The sequence below is a fragment of the Panulirus ornatus genome, chromosome 3 (genome assembly GCF_036320965.1).
Source record: "Panulirus ornatus isolate Po-2019 chromosome 3, ASM3632096v1, whole genome shotgun sequence".
Taxonomy (NCBI): domain Eukaryota; kingdom Metazoa; phylum Arthropoda; class Malacostraca; order Decapoda; family Palinuridae; genus Panulirus; species Panulirus ornatus.
Genome location: NC_092226.1, coordinates 29,925,053 through 29,937,477, shown reverse-complemented (window position 1 = coordinate 29,937,477; position 12,425 = coordinate 29,925,053). Strand labels below are relative to the sequence as shown.

Below are 12,425 nucleotides of genomic sequence, written 5' to 3'. Positions count from 1 at the left end.
TGGTACTTGGTAAGGGAGTCAGTTGTTTGCTGGCAGATTCGAGCGACAAACTGCAGAAGTTGGTGACTGAGTTTGGGAGTGTGTGGAAGAAGGAAGTTTAGGGTAAGTGTGAATAAAAGCAAGATTATTTGGTTTAGCAGGGTAGAGGAAGAGATTAGTTGAGCTGTGAGTATGAATGGAGAAATTTTGGAAGTGGGGTCTTTTAGATACGTAGATGTAGATATGGCAGCGAATGGAACCATGGAAGCGGAAGTGGGTCATAAGGATAGGGTGAGGGGGCGAAGATTCTTGGTGCATTAAGGAATGTGTGGAAAGAGAGGTCGTTATCTTAGAGGGAGATAATGAGTATGTTACATGGATGCGAGGCATGGGCTACAAATGAGGATGTATGAAGGAGGGTGGATGTGTTGGAAATGAAACGTTTTAGGACAATATGGAGTGGTATATGGTTTGATCCAGTAAGTAATTATGTGATAAAAAAAGGGTAAAAGAAATGAGTGGTAATGAGAAGAATGTGGTTGAGAGAGCTGACGAAGGTGTGATGAAATGGTTTGTACATATGGAGAAAAAGAGTGAGGAGAGGTTAACAAAGAAAATATATGCATCAGAAGTGAAAGGGACAATGAAAAAAGGGACCTAATTTTGAGACCTCAGCATGCAGTTGGGTGAAAGGCGTCCACGGGATAGAGTGAATTTGAGGGATATGATATACAAGGGGCGACGTGCTGTTGGTGGATTTAACCAGGACATGTGAAGCAGTTGGGGGGACAGTGGAATGGTCTGCGAGGTCTGGTTGTGGATAGGACTGAAATGGAATGAACCAGGGCTTACGAAGCAGTTGGGAGAAATCACGAATAGGCCTGTCTGGTCTGGTTTGTAGATGGAGGGCTGTGGTTTCTATGCATTACACATAACAGCTAGAGAATAGATGTGAGCGAATGATGCCTTTTCTTTATCAGTTCCTATCGCTAATGCAGGAAATAGCAAACATCTATAGAAAAGAAGGGGATATATATATATATATATATATATATATATATATATATATATATATATATATATATATATATATATATATATATATGTGATGCAATTATTCCATGAAACCCTGAGACATGAAAAATTAGAGATTAGAAAATAAGTGAAACATTTAAGCCAGTCTAGTATATAATCACCTGACCAGAGGCGTCATCACGCAAGCTGAGGGCTTGGAGCAGTTCACGGAGTGTTCAACGTTACGATCTCGGGTCTCATGATCATTCACCAGTCGACAGCCATTACATCTAATGACACACACATACCAGGGACCTGTAAATTCTTTATGCGACGGGCGGCCTTCTGACACCAGGCCTCCCAGGCTAACCATTTACCGTGGTGCGTCAGTGCAGTGGGCGGACCTCCCCACCCCAGGCAGGGCAGACTCTCCCTGCAACCTGCCGGTGGAGCCACGACACCTGCATACAGCACCACTGGAGGTCACAGGAGCAGACTGCTTCAACTGAGACTGTGGCGATACGACCTGCAGTGAATCATGCCCAACCGACCATAACGTCATCAGGGACATGTCAACGTTTCCTTCCAGTTAACTCAGGAATATCACGTAATTAACGTAGCGCTGGGTTATGTTAGATTAGAACAGTCCTGGTGGTTCTTCTGGATTTGAATCCTTCGGTAGCTGCGGTCTCCACCAACAGGGGATCTGGACTCCTCACACCCGGCCAGGAAAACAATTCCTTCACTCTCGTCGCCAGACTGTGGTGTGACTCGCTGCTCTCGTGAACGAGTAAGATACAGTGGCAACGGGAAACGAACTTCCTTTTGCCATGGTTAATGATTCCTCTCCACCGTCATAACTCGAGGAAACATAATCCTTATTAGAAGCAGACGGAGTTGTTTGATCAGATATAAGAAGATGACCTTGATCCATGATCTGATGTTTATTACACACACACACACACACACACACACACACACAAATTATTATGAAATAACGCGAGAATATATTGTTATACAAATAGAATAAATACAGATATCTTCCAGTGGACGGCGATGTCATTTCTTGAAGTGGGCCATAATTCCTGATGCATGCGACTCAGACATCGATTCTGGAGACGTTTTGATGTGGACAGCCATACAGTTAGTCTTGTAGGTTAAAGTTCTTCATATGACACATGTTTACTTACAATTTTTTTCCCTTCACCTTGATCACACGTTTGTTGCCCTTAAGGACAGCAAGGATGACCTACGTGAAGCTTTGTCGCTCAGGTGGGTCGCCAGAACTCTGCCGTACGGATGGGACGAGTGCAACCACGAACCTCACCTCTCAGTTGGTTGATGAAATGAATCGATCGCTTGAGACACTCGGGTTCCCACTCGTTCCATCTGAAGAACAACTGAGTTGCTCAAATGTTAATGAAACTGTATTGTTTCACTTCATTTCTCAAGCGCTTCGTACAGTCGCCTGATGATACTGACCAAACTAGATGGATGTCAAAACTTGGACCTTGTTTGCAATAAAGCACAGGTCGGGCCACAGGGTAACAACTGATGTCCATTCATCCCTCTGACCACTACCCCATGAACCGTGGAACTCCTGTCCCGTAGACATTCTTGCCACTGCCCCATGAAGCTTCGAACCCATGATCTGAGAAGATTCGAACCATAGTTTTCTGAAACCTTAAACCACATATCCGTGAAGGCTCGAAACACTGTCCAGAGAGCAATTGAACAACTGCCCCTTGAAGTTTCGAGCCTCTGCCCCATAACGCTTCGAACCTCGTCCAAAAAGATTCAAAGCACTGTCCAATAAATCTTTAAAACAGTGTGTAGTGAAGCCCATAACATCTCTGAATTCACGTACTCGGACCCTGCTTTCGGAAACTGGATTCGTCTCACCGTTGGCTCGGCAGATGGCTGAATTCCAACAGAAAGAGGAAGAGGAACGCGTGTATTTGGATACTGGAGACGGAGCTTTGGCCCAGACACGTGATCCTTGACTCTGATGCACAGTTCCAGAGGCATGTAAAGATCTTAACCTTAGAAGTCAAACTGTTCGACGTCAAGTGAGATCGAGGCAATTCGCACATACACATGGGACGAAATTAAGTTTTGATCCTGATAAGGATCACTTTACCCTGACATCTCGAGGAATGGGCACTGGAATTTGTCAGTGTGTCTGTACGATTGGCTGTGTGTCTACATCCATGCATGGCGGCAGGCGTGGACCTGTTAAGCAGGTGCGTGCAAAGTGTTCACCTCTGCCTCAGTAACGAGTGTAACCCTGGCAGCCCAGTGGGTTTTATACCCAGCTGGCCACAGCGACGCTCACGCCTCCCCCCAGGACACGGAGCGCTGGGCCCAGGTACTACTGTACCACTGCTGTTGTTGTGTTATGGAAGATAAATGGAGAGGTCGATATCATATTATACATATGGAGATCACGTGATGATTTGTGCATGCTAATCCGACATCGTTCGATAAGAAAGGATTTATAGACATGATTGTAGGGTGTTTGGATCGTGACGGTAACTCTACAGATATAGGGGATCAATATTTCTACGATATTCATGTGTATGTAACGGGGGACCACAGGTTAGGAGGTATTACGTAATGGTGCGGCAGAGAACCGTGTACGTCTTCTCTATGCATACTGCTGTGATACATGACGCAGCTTGTATCTGCAGTGATACATGACACAGCTTGTATCTGCTGTGATACATGACGCAGCTTGTATCTGCAGTGATACATGACACAGCTTGTATCTGCTGTGATACATGACACAGCTTGTATCTGCTGTGATACACGGCACAGCCTGCATCTGCTGTAATACATGACACAGCTTGCATCTGCTGTGGTACGTGACACAGCTTGCATCTGCTGTGGTACGTGACACAGCTTGCATCTGCTGTGGTACGTGACACAGCTTGCATCTGCTGTGGTACGTGACACAGCTTGCATCTGCTGTGGTACGTGACACAGCTTGCATCTGCTGTGGTACGTGACACAGCTTGCATCTGCTGTGGTACGTGACACAGCTTGCATCTGCTGTGGTACGTGACACAGCTTGCATCTGCTGTGGTACGTGACACAGCTTGCATCTGCTGTGGTACGTGACACAGCTTGCATCTGCTGTGGTACGTGACACAGCTTGCATCTGCCGTGATATATGGCACATATTGTATCTCCTGTGATACATGACACAGCTTGTATCTGCTGTGATACACGGCACAGCTTGTATCTGCTGTAATACATGACACAGCTTGTATCTGCTGTAATACATGACACAGCTTGTATCTGCTGTAATACATGACACAGCTTGCATCTGCTGTGGTACATGACACAGCTTGCATCTGCCGTGATATATGGCACATATTGTATCTCCTGTGATACATGACACAGTTCTCATTACTGACGTGATATGTAACACAGATTTTGTATCTCATTTCAGACTGGTGAGGTGTGATTATGATACCTGGACCCCTGGCGACAAGTGTGCCAACCAACCACTTAGTCTTCAGGGGAAGGAAAGGTTAGTGAATATCTCTGTTGTCATCCCTTCGATCACGACTGTATGACCCGTGATTACGGCGGCACGACCCTTGACCACGGGGGCATGATGGCGTGACATTTTACGAGACACAGACCCGTCAATTATACCCAAGGGTCGTACCCTTGTGCTCAAAAGCGTAAGCACGTCAGACGAGCCTCTGGTGTGGATCTTTTGGTTCTGGCCCGGCCAGTCATTTCCCCCCTAAGTATGGCTTCGAGTAATGCACAGAGGAGACGTATGGGGGATGATCATGTAAGCATGACACCTGCTGGTCGTGTGAGGTGCTGAGACTTGGGTGGTGATTCATATCCTTCTATGACACACGCTCTCACGTTTCTCACCAGCTCTCACCACAGCCTCGTGGTAACCACGTGACGTTTCTCACCAGCTCTCACCACAGCATCGTGGTAACCATGTGAGGTTTCTTACCAGCTCTCACCACAGCCTCGTGGTAACCACGTGACGTTTCTCACCAGCTCTCACCACAGCCTCGTGGTAACCACTTGACGTTTCTTACCAGCTCTCACCACAGCCTCGTGGTAACCACATGACTGTTATATGGTCATTTATTAAGGGATTTATCTCTTTCGTTGATGCTGATGACTACGTTGTGTACGGTGACGTTCATACTTTCGTATACACCAGTTGGTTTCAGTGTGTGGTTCACCTCGACCCTAGACAGGTAGTGTTGGGGATGTCAATCGTTTTATGATGATAATTAACTTGTGGAACTGTGTATTTGGCTCCTCACGTAGCCCTTATTATGTCGTATTAACTTTGCCAAGTTCGTCATAATAATCCGATTCCTTACATATATTTTGTTCTTGTTTATCTGTCTTATTTCGTGCTACCCTCTGATTTATTTACAGTGTCTCTTTCCTCCTGGTTGTGTTGGCGGTTCCTTATTTTGCCGCATCAGTTTCGTGCCTTCTGGTATTTCTCCTCGACCATATCGTCACGACAACGTCAGACGTTAGGGGTCAGTAAGGGGGGTACGATCCCCACGGGTTTCTTACCATTTTGGGTGGAGTCATCCTTACACGTCTGGTTGTCCCCCTTCCACACACACACACACACACACACACATACACACATACACACACACACACACACATACACACACACACACACACACACACACATACACACACACACCACCACCACCACGGTTCCCATTTTCATATTGTCTGCTGAAGTCCACTTACAAACAACAGCAGTACACTTATAAACAACGGCAGTACACTTATAAGCAACAGCAGTAGACTTATAAACAACAGTAATACACTTATAAACAACAGCAGTAGACTTACAAGCAACAGCAGTAGACTTATAAACAGCAGCAGTACACTTATAAACAACATCATTACACTTATAAGCAACAGCAGTACACTTATAAACAGCAGCAGTACACTTATAAACAACATCATTACACTTATAAGCAACAGCAGTAGACTTATAAACAACAGTAATACACTTATAAACAACAGCAGTAGACTTACAAGCAACAACAGTACACTTATAAACAACAACAGTACACTTATAAACAACAACAGTACACTTATAAACAACAGAAGTACTTATAAACAACAGTTCGCTCATACACACTACACAAAAAAAACCCAGTTCACTCATTAACAACAGTTAGATAATCAACAACCACAGAATGCTCAAAACTCGTGCAGTTACACCCTCAGCCAGGTACCCATTTTAGGTAACTGGTCATTTTGCATGACACTGTAAATAACGACTCCATCCAGTGTTGATAGTGTGGTCAGTCATGTGTTTATGCAAACGTTTCCACTGCACAAGAGTTTAGGTTCATGTATTTGGTTGATGGAATGAATGAATGTCAGAGTACACAGCAGTCACAGCTGATACAAGTGGAATAAATGTGAATGGTGTGTTGTGGTGCCTTCCCTCAGGGAATCTGCGTCTCTTATCTCTTCATTGGTGAGTGAGATCCCGAGTCCTTGCCCTCTACCTTGTGTCTTCGTGACTGTGTTCATCAGGAAGGACCACATGTGGTTCATCTTCATCTGGCCTCGAGTGAACCTATGATGCAGGGAATAGATTCACTCGTGTGTCATTTTGAGACCCGGGTTGATCTTACCCACTGAACCCTCGCCTGTAGTGTACATTACCTGAGGGTATCCTCCAATGTCCGAGTCTCGTGATGCTCTTCTTACTAACTGAATCCTCCGTCCCTCAGACTCACCGTACTCTTAGATTGATATCATGACTAATGAAGGATGATGAGGCCATCTCATTGTCATCTTCGTGGTATTACAACCGTCTCTGTACACTGTAATCTCGGTTACTCCTCATTTGGTTCAGGTGGTCATCCTTACTACTGCTGCCGCAGATGTCGTCTATATCAGTGCCATTGTTCATCATAAACTCTTCAGTAACCTTCTCTTGATGTTCCGTTACATCCTTGCTGAGCTCGCACGATCTGCGCTGCGTCTGTGGACATACCTGGCTGCTGCTGTCGCTTCCCTCACCCCACCTCTCTGTGTCTCAGCTCCCCTCCGGCCATGGTTGTTTAGCTCTGGGTTCCCTGGACCTTCGAGCACAATAGTCGCGTTTCTGACGTTGCTCCAGGATCCTCCTCAGTTTTTTTTTTTCCCATTTTATCTGAGGGATGTGCTGTTATTGCCCATTCCTCGTCCAGTTTATTTCCAAGTGTTTCCTCTTTCAGTTGTTCCATTATTCCTCCCTGGCTGCACATACTCCTGGTGACCAAGTTGGTTTTCCGCCTGTGTCTCTGTGAACACCTGTGGTGACCATTCTCCTACCATGACTGCCTCTATCCTCGACCGAACTTTCAGAATATCTGATTCACTGTATCCTGTGCATGCCTTTCACCCTCTTGCACTCAAAAAGACACTCATAGAGAAAAACAAAACTAGAAAATACAAAAAGCAGTATATTCCTAGACAACACAAATACACCTGAAAGTATACTTATGAAAATAGCAATACTCTAAAAGACCATGAAAAAACAACCAATTAGAAGAAACAACAAACCACTCGATAAAAATATTAATTCAGGCAACAGTGCACTCAGACAGTAGTATGACGCTAAAACATTAGTCTCACAAAAATAATAGCCCACTCGCAGGCAACAATGATAGTCATAGCAACACTTCATTCACGAAAAAAGCAGTACACTTACAAACAACAGCAGTACATTTACAAACAGCAGCAGTACACTTATAAACACCAGCAGTACACTTATAAACACCAGCAGTACACTTATAATCACCAGCAGTACACTTATAAACAACAGAACGCTCAAAACTCGTGCAGTTACCAAACCAAGAGTCCATTGTAAACATTAGCAGTACACCTATAAACAACGACAAAACGCTTGTAAATAACGATACACCTGTAAACAAATAACAGTATACCCAATACTCAACAATAGTTCAACCATAACCAGGAACAATACACCCATTAACAACAACAGAGCACCCATAAACATTATACACCACACCAACGATCCAGCAATATGATACAAACAATTTACAACCATGCAATCACAGACATCACTAGTAACACATTGTAAACAACACCAAGGAACCTATATGGTCATAAACAAGAGCATAGCGCTACCTGGCACACAACACCAAAGGAAGCGTTGCGGTGTAAACTGTCATGTATGGAGACCCTATAGAAAAGAATAGGTGTATAGATGAATTAATCCATTCTAGCGACAGCCAGGTGCTGAATTTCGCAGAAATTGAATCGCGCGTTTTTTTTCTAGTGTGGTTGACCTGAGCAAGGGTCAAACACCTCCAGAGTGGATGAAATGTCCAGCGTGTTACAATTCCCCCGCCTGCCAGACGTGTCAGCCACTCCCACACATCACACACACTACGCTTAATTATGATCTAATCGTCCCCGCCGGTTTGTATCGTGTTTCGGGGTCCACTACCTTGTACCATAGTCTTCCTCTGGCTTTTACCGTCGATGGGAAGAGCGCCGTGACACTCATTTTCAATGGTAATGAACTGCACCAGGAAAAAAAAAATAGGGGGAAGCGTATGATGAAGCGTAGTCGTCTAAGGATGAATCTGAAGCCTAGTCGTATCTAAGACTTTCCCAGAGTCCTCTCAAAACAACCAGGCCACGGGTTCCGAATGTAGGTAGAAAAGTCGTTATTCTTTGTCTTCTTGTGAAGTATAGAGCTGCGGTCATGATGACCAAGTGTTGATCATGCATCACAAGCCTTCTGCTCCAGCAGTGGACACGACCCGTGCATCACACGGGAACGTAACAGTCGCACCGAACTCGATTGTCCCAAGTTGGCCTTATGACACGTATTTGGCCCGGCCATGGTGTGCGGGAATGAGTTCAACAATTCTGATAGATACAAGACCTAACTTACTTTGGATGAGAAAGATAATTTGTAGACAGTACCTGTTAACGTAATTATTGATAGTGAACTAAGAAAGCGGTCATGTTGTGTGAGTACAAACCAAAGATATGTGTTCAGCGCCACGTACACAGTCTAGTGTTTACATAAACATCGCCAGTATCGTATATCTAATGTTGTGACCTTCCCTACACTAGCGAGCAATCACAACGGCCAACAACCTCCACACACACACACACACACACACACACACTGCACAGTGTCAGCTATGCCCACAGACTTTACCCCATAACAAGTGACTTATTGAAAATAGCAGTCAAAGGTTTTCATTGTACTTGCATCAAACTTATCATTTCCGTTTACTGCTGATTTACAGATGCAGCCTGTAAGTCAAGCAAGACGCACTGTGAAAGTTACTGATATAAGCAAAATGAGGAATGTCTTCTGATCATCATCCGTGAGGACAACATATTCACGTTCCCGCTTCCTTTTCGTCATGTTTTGAAACATGATGACCCCATGACTCTTCTCAGGCTCCTGAGTTCTGACGCTTTCCTTCAGGAGGAGGGTAAACATTGTCATGCGAGACTACGATAGAATGTGTTAGGCTGCGTACACTGAAGAGTTCAGTGGTTCAGGATTATGTCCGTGTTTATGTTCGTGGTTGTATAGACGGTGATCTTATGTCCTGTCCCGTATGGACGGGACTTACTTTTAAGATAGGAGACTTATAGAACTATTATCTGATATATGGAATAATCTGAGAAATCATTTGACAATCGTGATCTGATATTTCTCATTACATTGTCCAGTTCCTGGTGAGGACGTCGTATTTAGGAAGTTTATTGTAACGGAAGAAAGTGTAATTTTCTTTCATTTCATCACTGCCTTAGAATACAAGAGCATCGAGCTACGCTAACCATTGTGAACAGTTCTCTTGATATATGACTTGTGATAAGTCAGCCGGAACCCGGTGACACATACTTACATCAGTGACCTTATCTTACCTGTCACAGTTGCTAACTTCTTATTACGATTGTTTACAATGTAAGAGTAAATTGTGTAGTGTTGGGGCGTCCCCATGACCCGTGGATCACAGGGTTTCTGAACAGAGACGAAGGCCACATTACCTTAGTGTCCTCGTTGTCGTTCTCGTCCTTCCTCGAGTTACGAGAATCCTTCTTGTGCTGGCGGCGGCGACGCTTCTGCTTCTTCTGTTTCCTCTGTTCTCCCTGCTGGCGATCTTCGCTGAGTGACTCTCTTTTCTTCCTTCTCTCCTCTTCCTTCCACTCATCCTCTGTTTTATATGCATCTTCACTCCGTCTTTCTGGTTCATTCCAGTCTTTCTCTGCCTTGTATTCATCCTCCCGCCCCTCCTCCTCTGCTCTCTGGTCTTCCCTCCAGGCAGATCTGGGCTGCTGTCGACGAGGTATTCCTCTCTGCTTTTGTGCAGCCGCTGGTCGGTATTCTTCTTGCTGTATGTTTCTCTGTTGTTGTCGATGGTAGTGGTCCCTCTGGTGCTGTGCCTCCCGCCAGTGTTCCTGCATCACCTCGTCGTAGTCGGAGCCGTACATGTTCTCCAGGTCGTCGTCAGCGTCGGTGACCCTGATGGTGGGCATGGTGAAGTTGGCGGCAGCATCACCTGTGGGCCGCATGCTGTGCTGTTCACGGACGGTCTTGGAATGATCGCGTCTTGGACTGACTTGTTGAGGAACTTTACTCCTCGCGGTTTTAGGGCGTCGTGGTGAGACGTTGTGGGTGTTTGTGTCGGACGTTGATGTGCCTTGGGTGGGCGCGAGGGCGGCGTGGGCGTCGCTATTAGGGTCGGGCGCGACCTCCACCAGATCACTAAAGACGACACTATTGCGGACCTTTACATCAGGCGGCTTCTTCCCGCCCTCCTCTCGTTTCCGTATTGATTTCATCGAAACACTTGTTCAATTGTAGCCACTGCCAGACGCGCCCAGTACACCACAGTACCACATGGCCACTTGACACCACCGCAGTGCTCACTATGTACTAGTGTACGTGAGAGAGAGTCATGCCTCAAGCCGTAAGACAACACCGTACAGTGTCACAGACTTTCGTAAATCGTTTTCTAACATAATAATCTGCCTGGGCGAACATTATCACTTTGATCTAAGTCCGGTTTCACAACTTGCACGCAAACATCGCCAAACATGAAGCAGTAGCAAACAGACCAGTATTTTCTTGTTCGGCTTCACCACCACACAAGCTAAGCTGTTCCTGACACCAATATTCCTGTATGACCAATCCCCTGGCACCAGCCAACAGCTTCTGTGGTTCAACAATAAATATCTGTCGATATTGCGAGGGTACAGCAGTTGAGGTGGGCGCCACGTGCGCACTCACCTGCGCGCCACCACAATGTTTACTTCGTTGCCATATAAACCCCCCACGACCATACTCCACCCACCTGACCGCTTCCAACTTATCATTATTTGTTCTTGTAAGATATTAACTGTGAGGTCTGGACGAAGTGTTCAGGGAGACGCTGTTTTGAGTGGTATGTCGTGTACGTCAACTGGTTCATTGCATGTGACGTTGCTGGGCCACGTGACACCTTTTGATTTTGTGTGAGTTGTGATAACGACCAGAGGGCGCGTGTGTCTGCTGGAGGGCTCTGGTCGATAGCGTTTGCCCTCGTTAATATCTGGTGCTCCTGTAATAAACATTATTATAAACAAAACTTCAAAAAATGATGCAAAATCAATGATACTCATTATTCTTGAATGTCGTTACGGGTAGTTATGTAAAAAAAAAAAAAATATGATCACGAATTAGTGGTTTGTTGATGTTATAGACAGAACAAACTGCTTTAGTTATCGTTGATGAAAACCTGAAATACTGATTCGGACAATGAACGAACCACCTGGCAGTACACACGCGTCATCCAGTGGAGACAGAATTGATCAGTGTGTGATTCGTGCGGTAGTGGATGGTGTCTGGGGTCATGAGACGCTGTGAGGCCGGCCACCTGCAGTAGCAGGAATAAGGTCATGTGGGCTGATGCAGCTGTAGGGTCATACCGGCTGGCTACACTACAGGAAAATTAGGACATTCCCTCAACACATCATCAATAGTTTACGTAATATCTGGCCACTATGGGGAGGATCATCGTGTCTCCGTCAGGGGGGTCGTGGGAGTGGGGGTCCAGCAGGCGTCACCACCACTCCACGACCTCCCTCCCCCCCTGACGGAGACACGATGATGTGCCCCTACTAGCCAGATATTATGTAAACAATATTGATGATGTGTTCTAGAAATGCTCTTTCTTCCTTAGGGTTTAGTAAGCCCCATTGTTACGTTCATACTCATGACACTGCGCTAGGATCCCTTACCTCTATCAAGGGATAAAGTATTGAAATTCATTAGTGAAGCGTCGGGTCACCGCGGGTGTCCTCCAGGATATGGTCAGCTGGCAGTAGGGAGGAGGTCCTGTGTGGCTGTGGCCCAGGTAGGCCGGTGGAGAGTGGTG

At 45.6% G+C, this 12,425-nt stretch overlaps 2 protein-coding genes across 12 annotated transcripts in view; one reads left to right on the top strand and one right to left on the bottom strand.

Moving 5' to 3' along the window:
- Positions 1 to 11,476, bottom strand: part of LOC139759463 (echinoderm microtubule-associated protein-like CG42247) — a 270,591-nt gene extending 259,115 nt beyond the window's left edge. The window contains 1 exon segment of the mRNA XM_071681615.1: positions 10,057 to 11,476. Coding sequence (XP_071537716.1) covers positions 10,057 to 10,851 — 795 coding nt within the window. The 5' untranslated portion in view covers positions 10,852 to 11,476.
- Positions 1 to 12,425, top strand: part of LOC139761795 (uncharacterized) — a 256,120-nt gene that overhangs the window by 108,199 nt on the left and 135,496 nt on the right. For 9 of the 11 annotated variants that reach the window (XR_011715620.1, XR_011715615.1, XR_011715619.1 and 6 more), the window contains one exon: positions 4,448 to 4,528. The exons of the other annotated variants lie outside the window; for them this stretch is intronic. The gene's annotated coding sequence lies outside the window, so the exon portion shown is untranslated. The remainder of the gene's footprint in view (positions 1 to 4,447; positions 4,529 to 12,425) is intronic. 11 annotated transcript variants of the gene reach the window in all.